This window comes from Bombus pyrosoma, linkage group LG8 (assembly GCF_014825855.1).
Source record: "Bombus pyrosoma isolate SC7728 linkage group LG8, ASM1482585v1, whole genome shotgun sequence".
NCBI lineage: Eukaryota > Metazoa > Arthropoda > Insecta > Hymenoptera > Apidae > Bombus > Bombus pyrosoma.
Window position 1 is genome coordinate 3,001,816 of NC_057777.1, and position 18,247 is coordinate 3,020,062.

General features: G+C 32.0%; 2 protein-coding genes and 1 long non-coding RNA gene across 9 annotated transcripts in view; 1 reads left to right on the top strand and 2 right to left on the bottom strand.

The window, feature by feature from the left end:
• Nucleotides 1–18,247, top strand: part of LOC122570039 (spectrin beta chain, non-erythrocytic 5) — a 57,653-nt gene that overhangs the window by 5,153 nt on the left and 34,253 nt on the right. The window contains exons 1-3 of one of the 3 annotated variants that reach the window (XM_043731849.1): nt 11,140–11,338; nt 16,368–16,618; nt 17,050–17,217. In XM_043731849.1, coding sequence (XP_043587784.1) covers nt 11,302–11,338; nt 16,368–16,618; nt 17,050–17,217 — 456 coding nt within the window. In that variant the 5' untranslated portion in view covers nt 11,140–11,301. Of the gene's footprint in view, nt 1–11,139; nt 11,339–16,367; nt 16,619–17,049; nt 17,218–18,247 lie in introns of those variants that run through there. The other 2 variants (XM_043731851.1, XM_043731852.1) reach the window with 2 other exon arrangements.
• On the bottom strand, nt 2,798–4,995 carry LOC122570045 (jerky protein homolog-like). Of its 5 annotated transcripts, XM_043731872.1 has the most exons (4): nt 4,192–4,985; nt 4,091–4,110; nt 3,688–3,775; nt 2,798–3,609 (listed from the first exon to the last, which is right to left on the bottom strand). In XM_043731872.1, exon 4 carries the CDS (start codon nt 3,605–3,607, stop codon nt 2,894–2,896), a length of 714 nt encoding a protein of 237 aa, XP_043587807.1. In that variant the 5' UTR covers nt 3,608–3,609; nt 3,688–3,775; nt 4,091–4,110; nt 4,192–4,985; the 3' UTR covers nt 2,798–2,893. The 5 variants fall into 5 exon arrangements, with proteins under 5 accessions (XP_043587807.1, XP_043587808.1, XP_043587806.1 ...); XM_043731873.1 differs by having other exon boundaries at nt 2,798–3,129; nt 3,208–3,609; nt 3,688–4,995; XM_043731871.1 differs by having other exon boundaries at nt 3,688–4,110.
• Nucleotides 8,487–9,762, bottom strand: LOC122570052. Its single transcript, XR_006317671.1, has 2 exons — nt 9,645–9,762; nt 8,487–8,749 (listed from the first exon to the last, which is right to left on the bottom strand). It is a non-coding gene; the product is annotated as an uncharacterized LOC122570052 (long non-coding RNA).

The following is an 18,247-nucleotide window of genomic DNA, read 5'->3' on the forward strand; positions in this document are numbered from 1 at the left end:
CGATATGAAGGAACGGAGTTTTATCTGGCGCGTACACGCGGTCGGATTCTTCTAGTAGACGGCCACGTCGCGACGGTGAATGTAAAACTGCCAGAACGCATGCAGGAATGTAGATTTTTCTTGTCAACTTTCTACACGCCTCTGACGTCACTACGGGAATCATTGTCGAATGCAATGAAGAGCGTTTAAAAAATTAACGGCCAAATTTTTGCAGATTATCACACTTACTAAAAAAAGAAAAAAAAGAAAACACGTATATGGCAAAGTTTTGCATAAAAATTAACCGGAATAATTAAAATGATCAATTTCTGGTTTCTGTAAAAATTTTATAAATTATAGCCGTGTATTTTGAAGGATTTGGATGTCTATTTTGCAAAGTATATATGTATATGGATAATATTTTTTCTCTTTATATTGTATATCTTTACAAACTTTATATCTTAGTCATTGGTCATAATTCTGATGGTAAAACGAATTCTTCTACTAAGACTGTGTTCCTATAAACAATCGGCAGAATACATTAACATTTAAAATCAGCTGACTAGATATGTACATAATTCGAGTTATAGCCACTTTAAGAAACATTGACTCTTCATTTTTGGCAAAATTTTTATTTCAATCGAATCAAACACTACTGTATTGGTATGTGAAGAAGATTAATGAAGAGTTATCAAACAAATAGTGCAAATATCATTACTATGAAAATAAATATGAAAATAATAATAAAAGGAGATTGAAAGGGAAATATGAACAAGTGAATAGGCGTCTGTGAATAGAAATCTGTACCGTTTAACATTCCGTGTAATTAATGCAGGAATGACGATAAGATAAAGGAATAAATTGTTTTCAATTGGCTTGCTGCAACGCTATCTCTGACCTGGTAGCGTGAAATCATTATTCAATGCCTATTCTCGACCGTAAATTCGAAAGAATGCAAAAGGAACGATGAAAATACTATTATATGATACAGCCATAAATTTTTCCGACTTTCCTATCACATTTTCATATCGTTGCATTTCATTTTCTATTTTCTAGAATGTCTATCTTGGATTTGAATTGAGTCTCGTTATCTTTCATTAGACAAGGTAAAAAGCGTATCATTTTGGTCATCGACCTCATTCGAATTTCACCACTCAACTCGGTGAAACGATTCATTATCATTCGATGCGTCTTCTCCTATGATCAAACAGAAAAATTATACTGATAGGGTCTCATTTCACTTTTCACCGATCATTTCACTTTACGAGCATTTCATTCCTGTTCCCATTTAATGGTGTCTTCACGCTGTATTTAACAGCTCGTTCACAGTGCACTGAAAAAACTCCACTTCATGCTATCGATATATAAGCATGTATATAGCCCTCTTTTAAGTACAAGTGTCGCATGGTGAGAACATTCCAACATCTGCAGAGTCTCTCAAGGCAACCATCTTTTATGAATCTTCTTTTAAATTATCAACTGGATACTTTGAATATATTTAAATATTTTATATTGAAGATAATAGATTATGATAATTACGCAATCTCATAATTTTTCCCTATTTTGACTGTAGCTTCTTTTTACGACGGGACAAGTCGGTAACCTGCAAAATTGCCTAGATTATTATTAGATTATTAATATATTCATTTATACAAATATATCAATAGTCACAATACCCAAATTAAGGTTTCAGTAGTTTCATTATTAAAATATGCAGTGCAAGGGAAAAAGTGAAGGTCATTTTCCACTGACCTTGAGTAGGCACTTGATTCAGTACATATTATAGGACACCTCCATTAAAAAAAAAAAAGAAAAAAGAAGATGAAAAAAGAAGTATCAAAGAATATTGACAGGAAAAGGTATACAAATTCTTACAGGAAGCAATTTATACAACGGAAATTTTTCTCGCATAGCAGTGATGTAATGGTCCGTTTCGGTTTCCGCTCAAGAGGGTACAAAAATCTGCAACATCTTCATAATCTAACGGTGAATTCTGTCGATCGTGGGCTTTTCCACCATCACGAAGTATGCGCAACGCAATTTTGCTGAAATTCAATGGCCCGTTAGAGAGGCATAGGCAGACTTCTTGGAAATTCGCCGAGCGAATCAGAGCGACGGAGCAGAAACTGGAATCACCACGATTCCATCGAGATTCTCGGGTTTCAACGTTCGATCTAGAGTCTAGACGATACGATGGAATGCGTGATAAAAAAATATTCAGGAGGATATTCACCCTAACGTCTTATTTTAAGTTATCGAGCCGACTAGATAGTCATTGAAAAAGTAATTGGACTAGGTGAGGTAAATCAATTGGCTGATTGAAAATGGCTCGATTATCCGAAAAGTGATTAAGTTCGCTGAGTACAGAATATAGTTAATAACTATTTAATTATGCTTTCTTTTCAATTACTTGTTATTATTACAGACGAAGAATGTAGTAGAGAAAAAGTGGGTTAATTGACGTGCCATTTTATGATTGAGAGAGCGCTACTGGTTTGGGGAGAAATATAAATCCTTGTTACTTAGCTTCGATCTAAATTATTTTACTTTTTATCATTTAATACAATCTCTTTATATTTTTTCATAGAAATTGACATGATAGCGTTTGAATTCTTTGAATTGAAGATTTAAGAAATGACACTTACCTGATAAAAGTATCCTTTCTACATATTTTAAAATAAATATAAAATTTGATAAGTGATTACTTCTATAATAAACATCTATAAACTTGTCAGAGAAGAGTGAACTAAATATATTCATGAGAACTAATGTAATATTCAATGTATAATTCTCAGTAGGTCAAGAGTAAAAAAATATATATTTGCAAAATTTATTTACACTACAAAATTGTATAATAGAAAGACATATACAATAATTATACACCGAGAGTATTATTTTACAAAACAGTCGTTTCCTATTTTAGAGTCAGCAAATATTTTTTTGATACACGATTGTGTAAATGTTTTAGAGTCATTAAATCATTCTCTAAGGTGTCATTTTGCTGTTCAAAATAAGTTATCAATTTTTCTAGCATTGTTGTTGCTTCTAGGTGGTTGACATCTGTTTCTTCTTGATGACATTTATCAATAAAAGAGTCTTGGATGTCATCTTCATCTTGAGTGGATAAACGCGCACTCACAATATCATCTTCTAATAATAATCGATGTGAATTGTCATTAGTGACAGCATCCTCCAGTAAACTTTGACTACAGAGGGTTAGTTTTATACCATGTCGAGCTTTCCATCTTCCTAACCATCCTACACTTGCTGTGAAAGTAGGATCACCACCTAACTTTTTATTAAGACTCAGAGCTTTTTTTCTAAGGATAGGTCCTGACATAGGAATACCATTTTCAAGTTCTTGAATATACCACATATACAGTGCATCATCCAGTGTTACGTTCTTTGCTTTTTTAATTGTTCCTCTGTTGCCTAAGCTATCCCTAGAAACCATCTTGGCACAAAAATCTTCAATCTCCTTTCTGTTTTTTTTCCAATCAGAAACAGTAGATATTCCTACTCCTAAATCAATAGCAATACTTCTCAATGGCTCACCTTTATCAATCCTGTACAAAGCTTTCAACTTTTTTGCTATGGTTACAGTCACTTTTTTCCTTTTACCTGACATGTCTGTAAATGTCAAATATCAAAGAAACACAGCACAATTCAAATAAAAACAGTTGTTAAGTTTAAATACTATTGACCTACTTGTAGCATTCCTATTTGCAGCATATTGATTAATCACACTAGCAGTGTGATATTTATGATATATTGAAGAATCACTCTGTTGGATCAACTATGAATACAGTCAATTAGAAGAAATGAGCTTTTAATTTATATTTCAAGAGGGATTTATAATTGAAATTAATAAATCTAAAAATTTTTGTTAGCAAGTGATTTCCGCTTAAGAGTATTCGTAGTTTTAAAATAATTAACGAAAAAGTAAACAAATTATATGAGTAACAAAAAATGGAATAAATTCGTTTCAAATATTTAAACAATTGGATGATATATTCTTCTATATATATATTCTTACAATTGTCTATAAATGTTAAAATTGTATTATTTTATTAATTAATAAACCGCTAACTTATAGGTTATGTCATCTAACCTCGTTCCAACTACTTGAATCTGTCAATGAAAATCAAAGCAAATTAAGTAGTTATTTTAAAACTTTAACTCACTTTCTGTTCTCTCTTTCTTTTCTAATACCTGAACAACTTTCACTTTGACGAAATTTAATTATTTTTACAACACTGTTATATTTGAATTCCCACTCTAAACGTTATTTAACCAACTGGAAGGGAAAGAACATGTAGAGACACTCCCAAATCTGCCACCAGATGGCTACCTACACTTTCGTATTACGTCGACGTACAACACTTTCTCGCTAGTACTTTCTCTTCTATTTATCGGTAATTGTAAATATGTATCACTTCTCAACTTCCTTATCAGGGTGTCTATGTCACGGGCACATGCTTTCTAAGTTAGCATAACTGATGAGTCCTCTGGCTTTAGCAGATTCTTATGAAAGACACTTTTCTCCTCTCCCTTCCATCTTTCATTCTATCCTTCTATCTCTCTTTATTCAAGATACCATGATTTACTTACAAACATTTCATTGGCAACGTCTTTTATTTCTCAATAAAAAATATTAAAGATATTGCACATAAAAGACTTCGCACATAAATAGTAACTCTACTTTAAGTCGCTTTTCATCAATAAAATGGGGAGACACCCTATATCGGAGCGTCGACAGCTTCTGTTCGATAAGGCGGCTCATTGAAATTCATATCGAAACGCGTCTGGATAATTCTAGTCTATTGTATTCGTATACCAGCGACGTAAATTCTTCGGTGAATTCGTGCCTCTAACTCGAGAATGAAAGGTGGCCTAATGTGGCACGTGGGAGTTTACGCGATAGTTACAAAAGGGACCGCAAGCCACGTTGTTGCGTAGATCAGAAACGCGAGTCACAGTGATGTTCCCGACTAAATGATGCACGTATGCCCATTTTCTATGAAATAACACGTTCCGTTCGGCCACATTCTCGATAATACACAGGTAGACCGATCTGCAAGTTGTAATATACCGTATACAGCGTGGGATGTAGGAAACATAGCGGATAAGTGGAAAATTTCCAGAGATGCTAACATATGTATTTTAGTATAGCAGGTGAAGCAAAAATTGTTATACATTGTATAAAATGTTTCTTTGAAATTTAGTTCAGGTTAGGTGAAATAATATAGTCTGTTAAACTGAAATAAGGTAAAGTGAAATATTCAATTGTCTTAGTTAATGGATATGGAGTTTCATGATAGAGTTCGTCAATCTTTTGATCCTAAAGACAGCCAGTGAAGAATTCGCGCGAACAATTTCTGAAACATTGGTTTATCTTTTTCCTCATCTCTCGAGATCGAGAACACAGATAATTACGTAATGTAACAAGTTGCCCAATCTGTTCCGTGAAAGTTATAATTTAACAATTAACGTCCGCAGGAAACCGAATGACTCACTAACGTCTTGCAATTAAGGGTGTTCCTTGAACAAACTTTTCGAAAGATAAGCTGTTATTAGTTCAACCTATGGAATTGAAAATGTAATATGGCTCTTTCTTTTATTTGATTGTAAATGTCAATGACATTGTGTGGAAGATCATGTAAAATTATTATTCTCTTTCCATAATTATCGTAATAACCATTTTCTTGTGGCTAACAGCGAGGTAGTTGTTTCTTAACTGAGCAAGAACTAGAACAGTTTGTTACAAATGGGTCATTGTGTAAACGTTATGACTCTGTACTGCAATTTTTCATGAAAAGGGTCTCAAATGTTGCAAAAATATAGCGCGGTTCATTTCAGCTTCGAATTGACGAATTTTCAAATTTTCAAATACTCAAATTTTAGAATTTTCAAATTTTCAAATATTGAAATTTTAGAATTTTCAAATTTTCAAATATTTAAATTTTAGAATTTTCAAATTTTCAAATATTTAAATTTTAGAATTTTCAAATTTTCAAATATTTAAATTTCAGAATATTCAAATATTTAAATTTTAGAATTTTCAAATTTTCAAATACTGAAATTTTAGAATTTTCAAATTTTCAAATATTTAAATTTCAGAATTTTCAAATTTTCAAATATTTAAATTTCAGAATTTTCAAATTTTCAAATATTTAAATTTCAAAATTTTCAAATTTTCAAATATTTAAATTTCAGAATTTTCAAATTTTCAAATATTTAAATTTCAGAATTTTCAAATTTTCAAATACTGAAATTTTAGAAGTTTCAAATCCTTGAATAATCAAATATTTGGGTACTTAAATTTTGTAATTTTTGGATTCCCAAGATCTTGGATTTTTAAAATTATGTACGGTGCACGTATTACAATTGACGATGATTCAAGCAAGAGGGACGAAATAAACCGGAAAGAATCTTCCATTGCACTTCGTCAGACATCGTGATGGCATTTCTATTGAGCTTGCGGCGTGTAATGACGCCGTGAAATTGAAATTAAATGTCGGCAACATGTGTAAACTTCTGAGAAACCAGTGATGTCATCTGGATTAACGAACTGCCAAGCGGCTAAATAAATTACAGCTCGTTCGCGATGGAACATTTCGCAATTATGTAAATATTAGCTGCACTCTTATTGCTTGCTTTAATCTACGCGGAAAATTGTCAGTATTTTAAATGCAAGCTGGGAAATAATTGTATCTTAACTGCCTGAAATAAAAATAATAGGAATAGAACTAATCGTCTTATAATCAAGATTATAGTGATCTCGCTAATTAGCTATGATGTAAACGATGAAAATAAATTCCAGCCACATAATTTCAAAACAGTTATGCAAACTAGAGTAATCAAATTGCATTTTATCCCAACTGTTGGCTTATCAGTAAATATGACTCAGTTGTAGTAACATATAACGAGATTGGAACCATAAAAGTTATTTCAAGAAGTGATATCATATTTAAATTAAAATTGAATTACGTCAAACAACGTGTTTGTCTCTTACGTGAGCGGAAAGAAACTTATAAAAGACTGTCAACATTGAGTTCAAAAAATTACTACCATATTAGATAAAACATTGAATTTAGTTAGAGATTATGAGATTCGTTTCTTCTGAGAACATTTTTTAGCAATACTCTGTAATTTTCGTGCGTATTGTGTATTTGGTGTCTTACGTTCATTCACATAGTAACATCATTGTTCTACTTCCTTTAATAAAGAAACACTTCCTGTAAGGAACTGTTATACGGAACAACTGAATGAAGGGCTCGCTTATGGTATATCGTAAAGATTATATTACTTCCTGCTCGTTAAATGTTTTCTCTACGGAACTCTGATTCTTTCACAACATATTACTGTATAGTAAAAGAAGAATTACATACATATAATTCTTATACTTATACTTAATTTAGCATAGAATATTTTAAAAATTATATTTGTAATCGTATGCCTCCGCAAGGAAGAAAAGATGCTACATTCCTAGCTATTACTAGCTTCATACTGTATTTAAATCCCTGGAAATGACATTGAGTTGACTATAAACTCCAATTATACTCATATTACTCATTTTATCACACAACTCTTCAATTTAGCATAAGATAAACATACACTGATTCGATCACCCAGAGATATTTTTTGAAACAACTGATTCCAAGTGAAAACAACATTGAAAACAACGTACTACTACGAATAAGTTACAAACATTATCCGACAACTTCTCGATCTAACACGATGTAGATATACAATGTCTAGGGACTTTATTTTTCAAAACAACTAACCTCAAATGTGGAAACAACTTACATGTTCTATTCATACCATTACAAATAAGTTAGAAAAAGATTGAGTGTTGGAATATTCCATCAGATAACCTACATAACGATCCTGAACTACTAAATTCACGGTCAAAATGGTAGACGGCTAGCAACAAGTGCCATTGAAAAGTATAGGGTTGCAGGAGCGGATCGTTGTCGTTGGTAATGTCAGTGGGTGGCCAAATATAGACATGTCGTCATATCGTTTGAACTTGGTACAGCTTGTCACATTCTACATTTCATCTCCTTTGGTTGCGAGCGCGTGTATAATACACCAGATGAATATTTGTCTAGGTTTAAGTTATCAGTGTCAATAGTGTGTTGGTCGCACTTTTCGAGGTGAGTCAGGACGAGTCTCGATAATAATACGGTTCAGATTTCACCTGGTCTTCTTTGCCACGGTCTTCCCTGCCCCGTCGTTGCGTACGACGCATTTCCGGGGCAATTTCGTACTTCCTGGCAGCGATCGACCATCTTCCAAGTTCGTCGAACGCTTCATCTTCGATTCATTCTTCGTTTTCTTCTGATTCATTTTAAATTACTTATTTAAAAAGCCCTTTTAAAAGTTTTCGATTATTCTTGGTCTGGATAGTCTATGTTTTCTTAACTGACAAATGGACAAGATTGGTACAATGTAAAAATGATAAGAATGGACGAATTATTGCGTATGAAGAAGTACAAATAATCTTCGTAATATAAAAAATATGTAATCGATTGTTTTTTTCAGTTTTGAGATAAGAAATTGCTTTTTGATACATCTTATATCTAGAACCAATGTCGAAAAATCATTGATTCTTATCTATAGACGATGCTGCAAATCATTGAGGTGTTTCTGTAGCTGTGTCGAGGTGCATGTAGCGTGCTTCCGGGCGAATCTCGAACTTCCTATTTGCTGTCCGAATAAACGAGCTTATACGCTGGCTATTTCAGTCGAAGCTGAACGATGAAATCTAAAGCAAATGAAAATTGACGTTGTAAACATCAAGAAGGAAGTAATTAAGTAATTTTATAGATTTCCTTCTAGAATTTGTAAGTATAATTAATCCTGACGATGCATCGGAAATTAGTGGGTGGTTTATCTTGGATTTCGTTTTACTTTCTATTATGCCTCGTGTGGAAGGATAATTGAAAGTAAATGGAAACTAAGCGAATATAAATAAATGATTCCATGAAATAATATACTATAAGTATCATATGTACTAGCATCGGGCGTAACGTTCACGCCACGAAATAACGAAATATAATTTTTGTTATGTTTATGGAGAAATTCAATAAATTTGAATATTTGAAACATAAAAAGATAGAATCAATGAATAATTAAAGAAACTTAAAATTGGATGAATAAATGGTGTGCGCCAGTAAATAGTTAACAGCCATATAGCGCTAGTGTCGCGTCACCAGTCTTCATAGTACCAACGAAGTTGCAAATATTTTTGTATGACTGTGTATTTCTTGTTTCTCTATCAAATATGTTGAGTATCGGCGTTATCAAAAAAAGAAAGAAGTAGTAGTGACATGGATTTATAAGTCATAACGTCATCGTCACTTCTATCAGATAATCGCCAGAACAAGTCACACAAGTCACAAGGCGTTTGCCATGTAATAATGATATTCGATATTGGTAATTAAAATTTGTATCGAAAATAAATTATCGCGATATTTGAAAAGCTATTTTATATGAAATGACTTATTTCAACGTATGAATTTTATTTCATACAAGTTATATTTTACATTATTTATTTCATGGAATGAATTTTCAAAATACTATTAAATGTTGATAGCCGTAAAGTATATATATTCAATGGACTCGACAAAAGTTGAGGATATTTATAAATGTTGACTTACTAGTAATACGTATTGACAAATGTTTAAAAGCTGATGATATTGAAAGATGTTAACAAGCCTAAATGTTGACCAACGTTAAAGCTGTTGACAGATATCGAAGACATAAATGCATGTTGACATTGTTGGTAGATGTTGACAGATTCCATAATAATATTAAAAATTTAACAAGTAAAAGCACCAAATTCATGATAATATTTCAAAGTTACTGCTATTTCACACGATTGAAACTAAGCAATCAAACAATTCGTTCTTTTCAGTGTATTTATCGAGTTTTAGAAACGATCTCTCATTTCTTGTCACAGTGAAGAACATTTCAATAATTCTTTATGTTTGAAGACGTTACATCACTAGATGACGATATGCTAATGCCATAAAAATTTATTTATCGTACGTGTCTCTACCTCGTGACATCAGACCTTCGACTAGACTTAAATGGCTGTACAGCAAGCATTAAATTTAATTTGACAGATGTTTACTCTATAAAAACTACAAATTTCTGGTAGCAAAATACATTTCTATCGCATAGAGAATAACCATTTGTTTAAATTTTGGGAGAATTAAAATCTTAAACCACTCTTAAACTATTAAAAATTTGTTTCACGGCCGAAACCAAAGAGAAGCTGACACACGAAAGTTTGAATTAAAAAGTTATGAATTACACCCGCTAGTACTTTGTTAAAAAATGATCGTCTCTTCTATCACGGTCATACAACGTACGTTTAATTTATGTAAATTCATTCTAACGTACACATTACATAGCCCGCGTCCCTATGAAAACGTCACGGTTCGTGCTCGACTGCATAATTGCATCGTAGTTTATGTACAAACGATCATCTAATCAACTTGAAAACGATGCATGCTTAATCATGCTACGAGTAAATTATGATTCATTTGAATTTGTAAACATATTTTATTCAAGTATAATTGTATTACTCTATTATTATCGACATTGTTTCTAGTTTACTTGATATTTTAATCTTAGTTTCTACGAAAGTTACTATAATGATACAATTTTTCTGTCCTCTTGCGTTTTTCTTTCTTTCTTTCTTCTTTTCTTAAAATGAGATTACCTATTTCACCCATCAGTACCATTCGATCAACCGAATTATAAATTACCTTTACTTAACAATTGCCAAATTTAGAAAAGGTGCTATTATTATTAACACAAACTTTAATTTTATATGTAAATTTACATATATTTGATTACGATCAATAACTTAATTGCTACGCCATTGGTAGGTACATTCCCGCTCAGAAGAACATATGTACGTATAATATCTGGCCACTTGCTTTTGACAGATAATATATCAAGAAACTTTACAATTGCAAAACAAGTAACGATAAAAATTTACGTATTGTTAGTGGCATACATTCGTAAAAAAATTGTGCTCTATACTCATATATTTATTGTTAACGTTATTATATAAAAGAACGGACACAAAATGTTCGCGATATGCGATAAGAGTCCTGACAGTTAAAGTGGTCTTGAGTTAACAGCTGAATCAGTTCGGTGTCGCCATTCGTAGACATCCAATCGTTCTTCATTCGTCGTCTCCTCGTTTCGATATCGAGTCGTGATTTTCGTCAATTTTTCATAATATTAACTTTGGTGAAAGAAGTCATGAAAGCAGACCAGTGGATCAACGGTCATTGAAAAATGAAAGGGTCAACCGTGTCAGGCAATTATTATTATGGTACGTTGAATTTAACCAGTTGTAATTTAATTTGTGAATCAATAAACGTGGATAAAGGATCACATTTGAGTTTCTAACGAAGTTCTTGATTAGAAGCCATTAAATAGGATTAGGCGTTGATAGGTTAAAATCTCTGTATCTTTTTATCGAAAGGGATTATGGGTGTGGTAGTTTTTTCATGGCAGAAGAGCGATTTGGAAACTGCCATATCTACGCAAGTTTATCTTAACAGATAGATTATCTATCGAAATCCTGTCACGCATTCCATGTAATTAGAGCTCGCTGAGTGTCGTTTACTATTTAGCTGTTCGTCAGCTAAGCTCGTACGATTTAATCGACCCGTGTTTTCTATCGGGATTCACTGTCTTTTTGTGTTTAAACAACTTTTAAGCTTATTTTTAAATATAGAAGTTTGATTTGTTTGATGTAATTTGAGGGCATTTATAGGATTTAATAACTGATTTGGTTATAGTTTGAATTAGAGATGAATCATGTCGGAAAAGGTTAAATATTTTTAAAATTATAATTAGAAATTAAAAGTTTTTTTAAAAAGTAGCCTTAAAGTATTCAAACACATCTACTAAAAATAATATTTGTACGAGTTACATTCTATTTCAATTCTAAATACATACATTTGTTCTGTACAATTCTATTACAGTGAAATCCATCATGGCTGCTTTTTAACCTTACATTACGGAACACATAAAATTCTATAGTTTATCCCTAGATTCTATACAAACTACTTTAAGTTCTTCCATAGTCTTCCTGGTTCAGTCTCTCTTCGTTATTGAAGTACTTATTGTATAAGTACTGAACAATTTTTCCAAAAATTATTATGTTCAATTCTCAGTGTAATTTCCTAGAAAAATCATAATATCATGCATTATATGTATTTTAGTTCGGACAAGTTCAGAAGTAAGGTTTGCTGAAAACTACAAGGAACGTGTGCAAGTAGTTGTGTTTGCAGACGTTACGCTCGAAGAATCCGCAAGCGTATATACGCGCGTGCGTTACAATCGCGTTACATGGTTTCCAACGGCTTAGAAAAGCGACGGACAGCTTCAGACAGAGACAGAGTTTAAGCATTTTAATCAAATCTACGATGTTACCTGCTTGTCATTGCCCTCTCGGTTTGCACGCAGCCGTCTATTGGCACGCTTTTCAGTGCGAACGCGAGCTAACCACTGAGGTTGCTGTTTCTCCTCATTGGCGTATATAATTCCCATTTTTCTTCTCTTGAATATCTACATCTTTTGTTGTTTTCTCTTGTTGTTTAGAATAGTAAAAAGTTCCTTACAATTAGTTTCTTGCGGGAAAAATAATTTTTCAAAACAAACATAGATATTACTTAAGTTTAAATTAAGTAGACACTTTAGGTTAAGTTTCAACGAAAGTTAGTTACGTTAAACTTGATTTACATTTAAACAAGAAGTTCGTATTTACTAGATTTTTTGAAGGAAGAATATCTTTTATAGCAATATCGACGTTGTTCAACTATAATTAAGTAGAGAGATGTTAATTAATTTCATAGACATTTTAGGTTAGGTTCCAAGTGTTTCAAAGTAGATTAAATTTGGTTTACATTTGAAGGATTATGTGTATACTTGTTTAACAGGATGTATGGAAGTTAAGTGGTTAAATTTTACTAGTGACTCATACTAGTGAAGTTATGATGAATATATACTGCATATCATATGATAAACATAATGTATATCATTTATATTTTATATTGCCCTTACTATCTTTAAAACAATATATTCCGATGATGTATCGTGTAAATATCGTTTTCCCAATATTTAACTTTAAACTTCTCGATTGTCGTTATCTAAAAGAAGTGCAAGAATTCTCAGGTGCGACGTGTCTACAAACAACATATCTTCACCGACGAATTCGTATTAATTAGCGAGTCGTTTTGCAATGAAAATCAACTTCTTTTGTCAGACATCAATTTCAAGACAGCATTGCATTAACATAATGAACACTCTTATCGAATATGTTTTTTAACGACAACACGCGTTGTGTATGTAGACATAAACGATCACAGCACGAACGTATTTAGTTATGAGCTCAATTAATTGTAATTCCTCCAGTCACTGCTTAGATACATAGCGTCAATAATGAAGGATATAAATACTATTCAAATAAGCGTCGTTCGGTGAACTAATCGGAATAAATTGTTTGTGGTAACGATGTGTAATCCTTTTGCTATTCCTATTTCCCTCGATTGTTTAAATAGAAAAATTCATTTAATAAATTAATAAAATTAGAATTTTGTTCATATAAGTTGTCAGTTGAATAATTTTTTTTTTTTTTTTTTTTTTTTTTTATTTTTAAATAGATCATTTTACAATTTGTCCATTAGGACATTTGGTAAAATATTATAGTTTGGGTAGTTGAATAATTTGTGTTTCCGAATTGGAGATAATTTTAAATTAGAGTATTATTGATAATAAGCTATACTGGAAGTTTATATACTTGTTAGATGATAATTGTAATGTCCAAATACATATGTATCTAGAACTGAAGATCAGTATACTTATTAATTGAAGTAGCACATAGAGTAATAAATGGAAGTTTTAGCAGCCGGAAAGCTACGTCTTTAAATTGGATTCCGTCGTTTTATTATCCATAAATTTCCATTGTTTTATCTCTAACTCACTTAAAAAGAATGTTTCTACGTATCTTACTATAGTGTTAAAAAAATACTGCAGAAAGATTAGAAAAAATATTTAAAAAATTCGTTAAAAAAGTGTTTGAACAATCTTATTAAATGTCAAAATGTTCTAAAACGTTAAAATTATATAAAATTCATTCAACATAAAATTACATGAAGTAAAAGGAGAATTGTGCCACAGTGTGCTCGACTATTTCAATCACGAGCTATCGCCAGGTTCCGATAAGGTATCTTCCCTGAGAGTGAAAGTATCATTTCCATCGTCGTAGAAATAGAAAATTATCCGTTATTAATGAAAGTCGTCAGGGTTATTTTATTGAATTCTTCTGCGTAATAATGTTTTTTGTCGTCTTGGAAAAAATATAAAATACTTGAAAAGATTAATCTCTCAAACGATAATTCTGCGATATGAGTTGATTATTGGATATACATCAATACGATAAAACACACTGTTGGAGTTTGAACACCTTGAACTGTAATAAGTATAATTCGTATCTTTGAAAAACTTTCGTTTTATCCATCCTTTTTAGCGAATTATGAGTTTATTATCCGCTTCATTTCGTATCACTGAGACGACTGTCATCAGTTCTTTAATGTGCTTACTGATTACATTGGCAAGTTAACAGTATCTGTTTTTGAAAATGTATGGATCTTTTGCTAACTTATAGTTCTATCTCTCTTTAATAATCTGTAACACATGCATATATATATGAGAAATAATCCGAAATAAGAGGAAAATGTATGTATGTCAGAAGAAGAACAAAATGTAACATTAAAAGTACAAATGATATAACGAGCAGTGTAGAGAAAAATGCTTAAGGGTAAAGAATATTGAAGATAAAAAATGTAAATACGACGAAATTAAAGAAGAATTCTAGAACTTGCTTTTAGAGAAAATCCTTGAACTATATCATCTATTTTTGGATTATCTTGTATAACATATTTACTAAGATAATTATCGGATGAATCGTTATCGAGGATTATATGATACGTAGTTGTCTAAAGACATCAAGAGATCAAAAGATCAAAAGATCATAAATCTGCTAAAGAATTTAAAAACTTGAAATAACCCTTGCGCCTTACGATCATGTTTTCGTATAAATTAACGATCAAAATAAAGAATTTCACCCAACTTTATCGAAAAGCATAAAAACGAATTTGTGATCCCTAAAACAAGTATTGACACCTATTCAAAATAAATTCCCGATTTTATTTAGCATATAATGTTTCTTTAATCGAACTAAACTCAAACATCTTTGAAAATCTTGTATCATTAATTAAACGTCATGATTGATTTTATGCTCAATTTTCTGGTTTAAATCTTACCCTTCCAAAAGAAATCTTGTTCACTGACTTTCATGAATTAAACTACCGGCAAAATTAATGCGCCGTTCACGGACAATGGCGGACGAGTGTGGTTACTAGGGGAAAAAAGGGGGCAGCATTGTGGCGAAACGCGTGCAAAGTAAATAAAGAGTAAGCGCGAACGACGTTTACCTGAGAGAACCGTTTTGTTTTTTACCAGTGTTCGTGACTCGACGAGATTATTGTCCCTGGTTTATCGTTGCTATCGTCGGCATGTGTCATAAATTTTTTCTCGCCTTATAAGGACCGAACAACAACCGAATAAATGTGTACGCGAACTTGAATTGCTTGTTTAGTGTGTATATGGAAAAACTGGGATTTAATAGGACTCTGCTTCCTTTCTACTGTGCAATGAGGTAAAGGAAGGGAACTCATTGTTCTTCTTGATCCTTCATTGTAGAGTTAGTGCGAAGTTAAACATCTGGAACACAAGTACTTTATGTGTAATATTTGAATTAAAAAAATAATTTCCTATTTTTAAGTTAAATATTACTGTAATGCCTGATATTAAAAATTCAAATTCTTATTTACTTATGAAAGAAATAGTATCATACTTTCTTGTGGACTGGGAATTATAGCGTAATATAAGCCAAATTATGAGAACTTGAATTTAGTCACATATTTCAATTCTTGATAGAATCATTCTGTCGAGTATTATACAAGTTCCATAACTAACTAAATTACAACCTCACGCTTGTGAATATTCTGTTTCTAATTTTGTGATTTGAAAAATTTAGCGAAATTTGTATAATAATAACTTACTCTTCACACCGTTATGATTTTCAGTGCTCTACTTATAGGAAAGCTTTATATTTTACCAATATTGCAACTAAAATAGAACTGTTTAGAAATTCCCCTAGTATTCCTACGAAACATCGCGTTCGAAAGAAAACAGAAATTTCCATTTCCGTTACTAGTGTTTCTAAAACCTTTCCAAATAAGGTGCTGTGTTTAAAGCGTGTCTAATTTTGGTGAAATGTTTGGTTTCAGGGGCGCAGTATGTGCCCGGTGTTGGGCTTGGCACCGCACCCCAAACAAGGAGCTACATCCTCGACTACACGCCAAACTATCCACCGTCCAGAGTCGACAAATTCAGGGGTGGTACTGATATACAGAAGAGAATGACTCAGAGAGAAGATACACTGAGGTTTGAGCAGGGCCGTATTAAGGCCCTGCAGGAGGAACGTCTGCATATACAGAAGAAGACATTCACCAAATGGATCAACTCGTTTCTGTTGAAGGTACACTTTGCTTTTTATATAACTTCCGATATTATAAAAGAGACAGTAATTCTTAAGAGAATATATCTTTTAATTTTTCGAATACGTTATCTTTCTACTGCCTGGAAAAAATTGTAAATAATTTTTTAAAAATTGTTAAAAAATAATTGAAAATAATTAAAATAATTAAAATTAAAATATAACAATACTAAAGATATTTGTAAGAATGGCCTACTTTTGTGTGAATACAACATTTTTCAATTGCTTTTAAAAGACATTAAAATAATTTGAAAAAATATGGTAAAAAAGTAATTAGAAAATGTAGATGATACGATATTTATAAAAATACCTAAGATATTTATAAGAATGACACACGTCATATTAGGGTCGCTAGAATATCTACATAGGAAGGAATCCGGGGACTTGTTGAATCGATTACTTTCACTTCGCAGGCACGCATGGAAGTGGAGGATTTATTCACGGATTTAGCGGACGGCAAGAAATTACTAAAACTGCTAGAGATCATCTCCGGTGAACGATTGGCCAAACCTAACAATGGTCGTATGCGGGTGCACAAAATCGAGAACGTGAACAAATCTCTGGCGTTTCTTCACACAAAGGTAGAATTAATTAATCGTTTTCCCACATACTATTCAAATGAACTTCATCTTTCTACGTATTTCGAAGGTGTATTTCAAATACATATACATTTTGTTTCTATTCCACAAATAGTCACATGAGAATTTAAAAAATATTTTAAGTTTTCTAAGAAAATATTATATCTAGGGAAATCTATTATTCTAGGGATACCTATGATTCTAGGGATACTTATGATTCTAGGGATCCCTATATATTTCTAATTTTAGAAAATGATTCTAGAAGAATTTAGGTAAATCTAAAAAATAATATCTAAGGAAACTCGAAATACAAAGTTCCATATTTTCTAGAAGAACATAAAATTATACTTTAAAATTAACATTATAAAACCGAGCGTTTTCATTGACAGTCATCATTACTAATCTTTGATAACTTTTGCATCAACCTTTCAATATTTGCAACGGTTATATTTACACTAAAAGTTTACAGTTCCTAGCATAATCAAACAAAAACGACTTGACAGTTAACTTCTCTTGAAGTCTTCCTCTTAATCTTAAGATATCTTCATAAATGAACAAATTATCATGTTCAACATCTTCCTAGGTAAGATTAGAAAATTTCTCCCGGAGGTATAGATCCTAGTAGCTTTGTTCACTACATCGATGTATCTAATTGTTCGTTAGAGAGGACGTAGGAAATAATTCTCACGCTTTCACGATTGTCTTCTTTATTTCGCGACAGCGTTACATTCGATTATGAGATTATGTAAGGGGTGGCTCTGTTACGTAAGAGAAAATTGAAATTTTCTACCGGCGAGGCTTTTCCTCACCGTGAACATTAATAAATGGCTATATATATTATCTGGCATCCGACTCGTGTTTGCTCGATCGTTTCGTTACACTTGAGCTATCAGCCGTTTTATTCAAGTAACTGACTAATTACGGTTAAGTGTAAATGATGCCAGACATGAAAATTAAAAGTGATTTAGTTTCGCGAATTTTAAGAGCACTACAAAATCAGAAGAATAAACACGTGAAACCGTAAGAGAAAAGG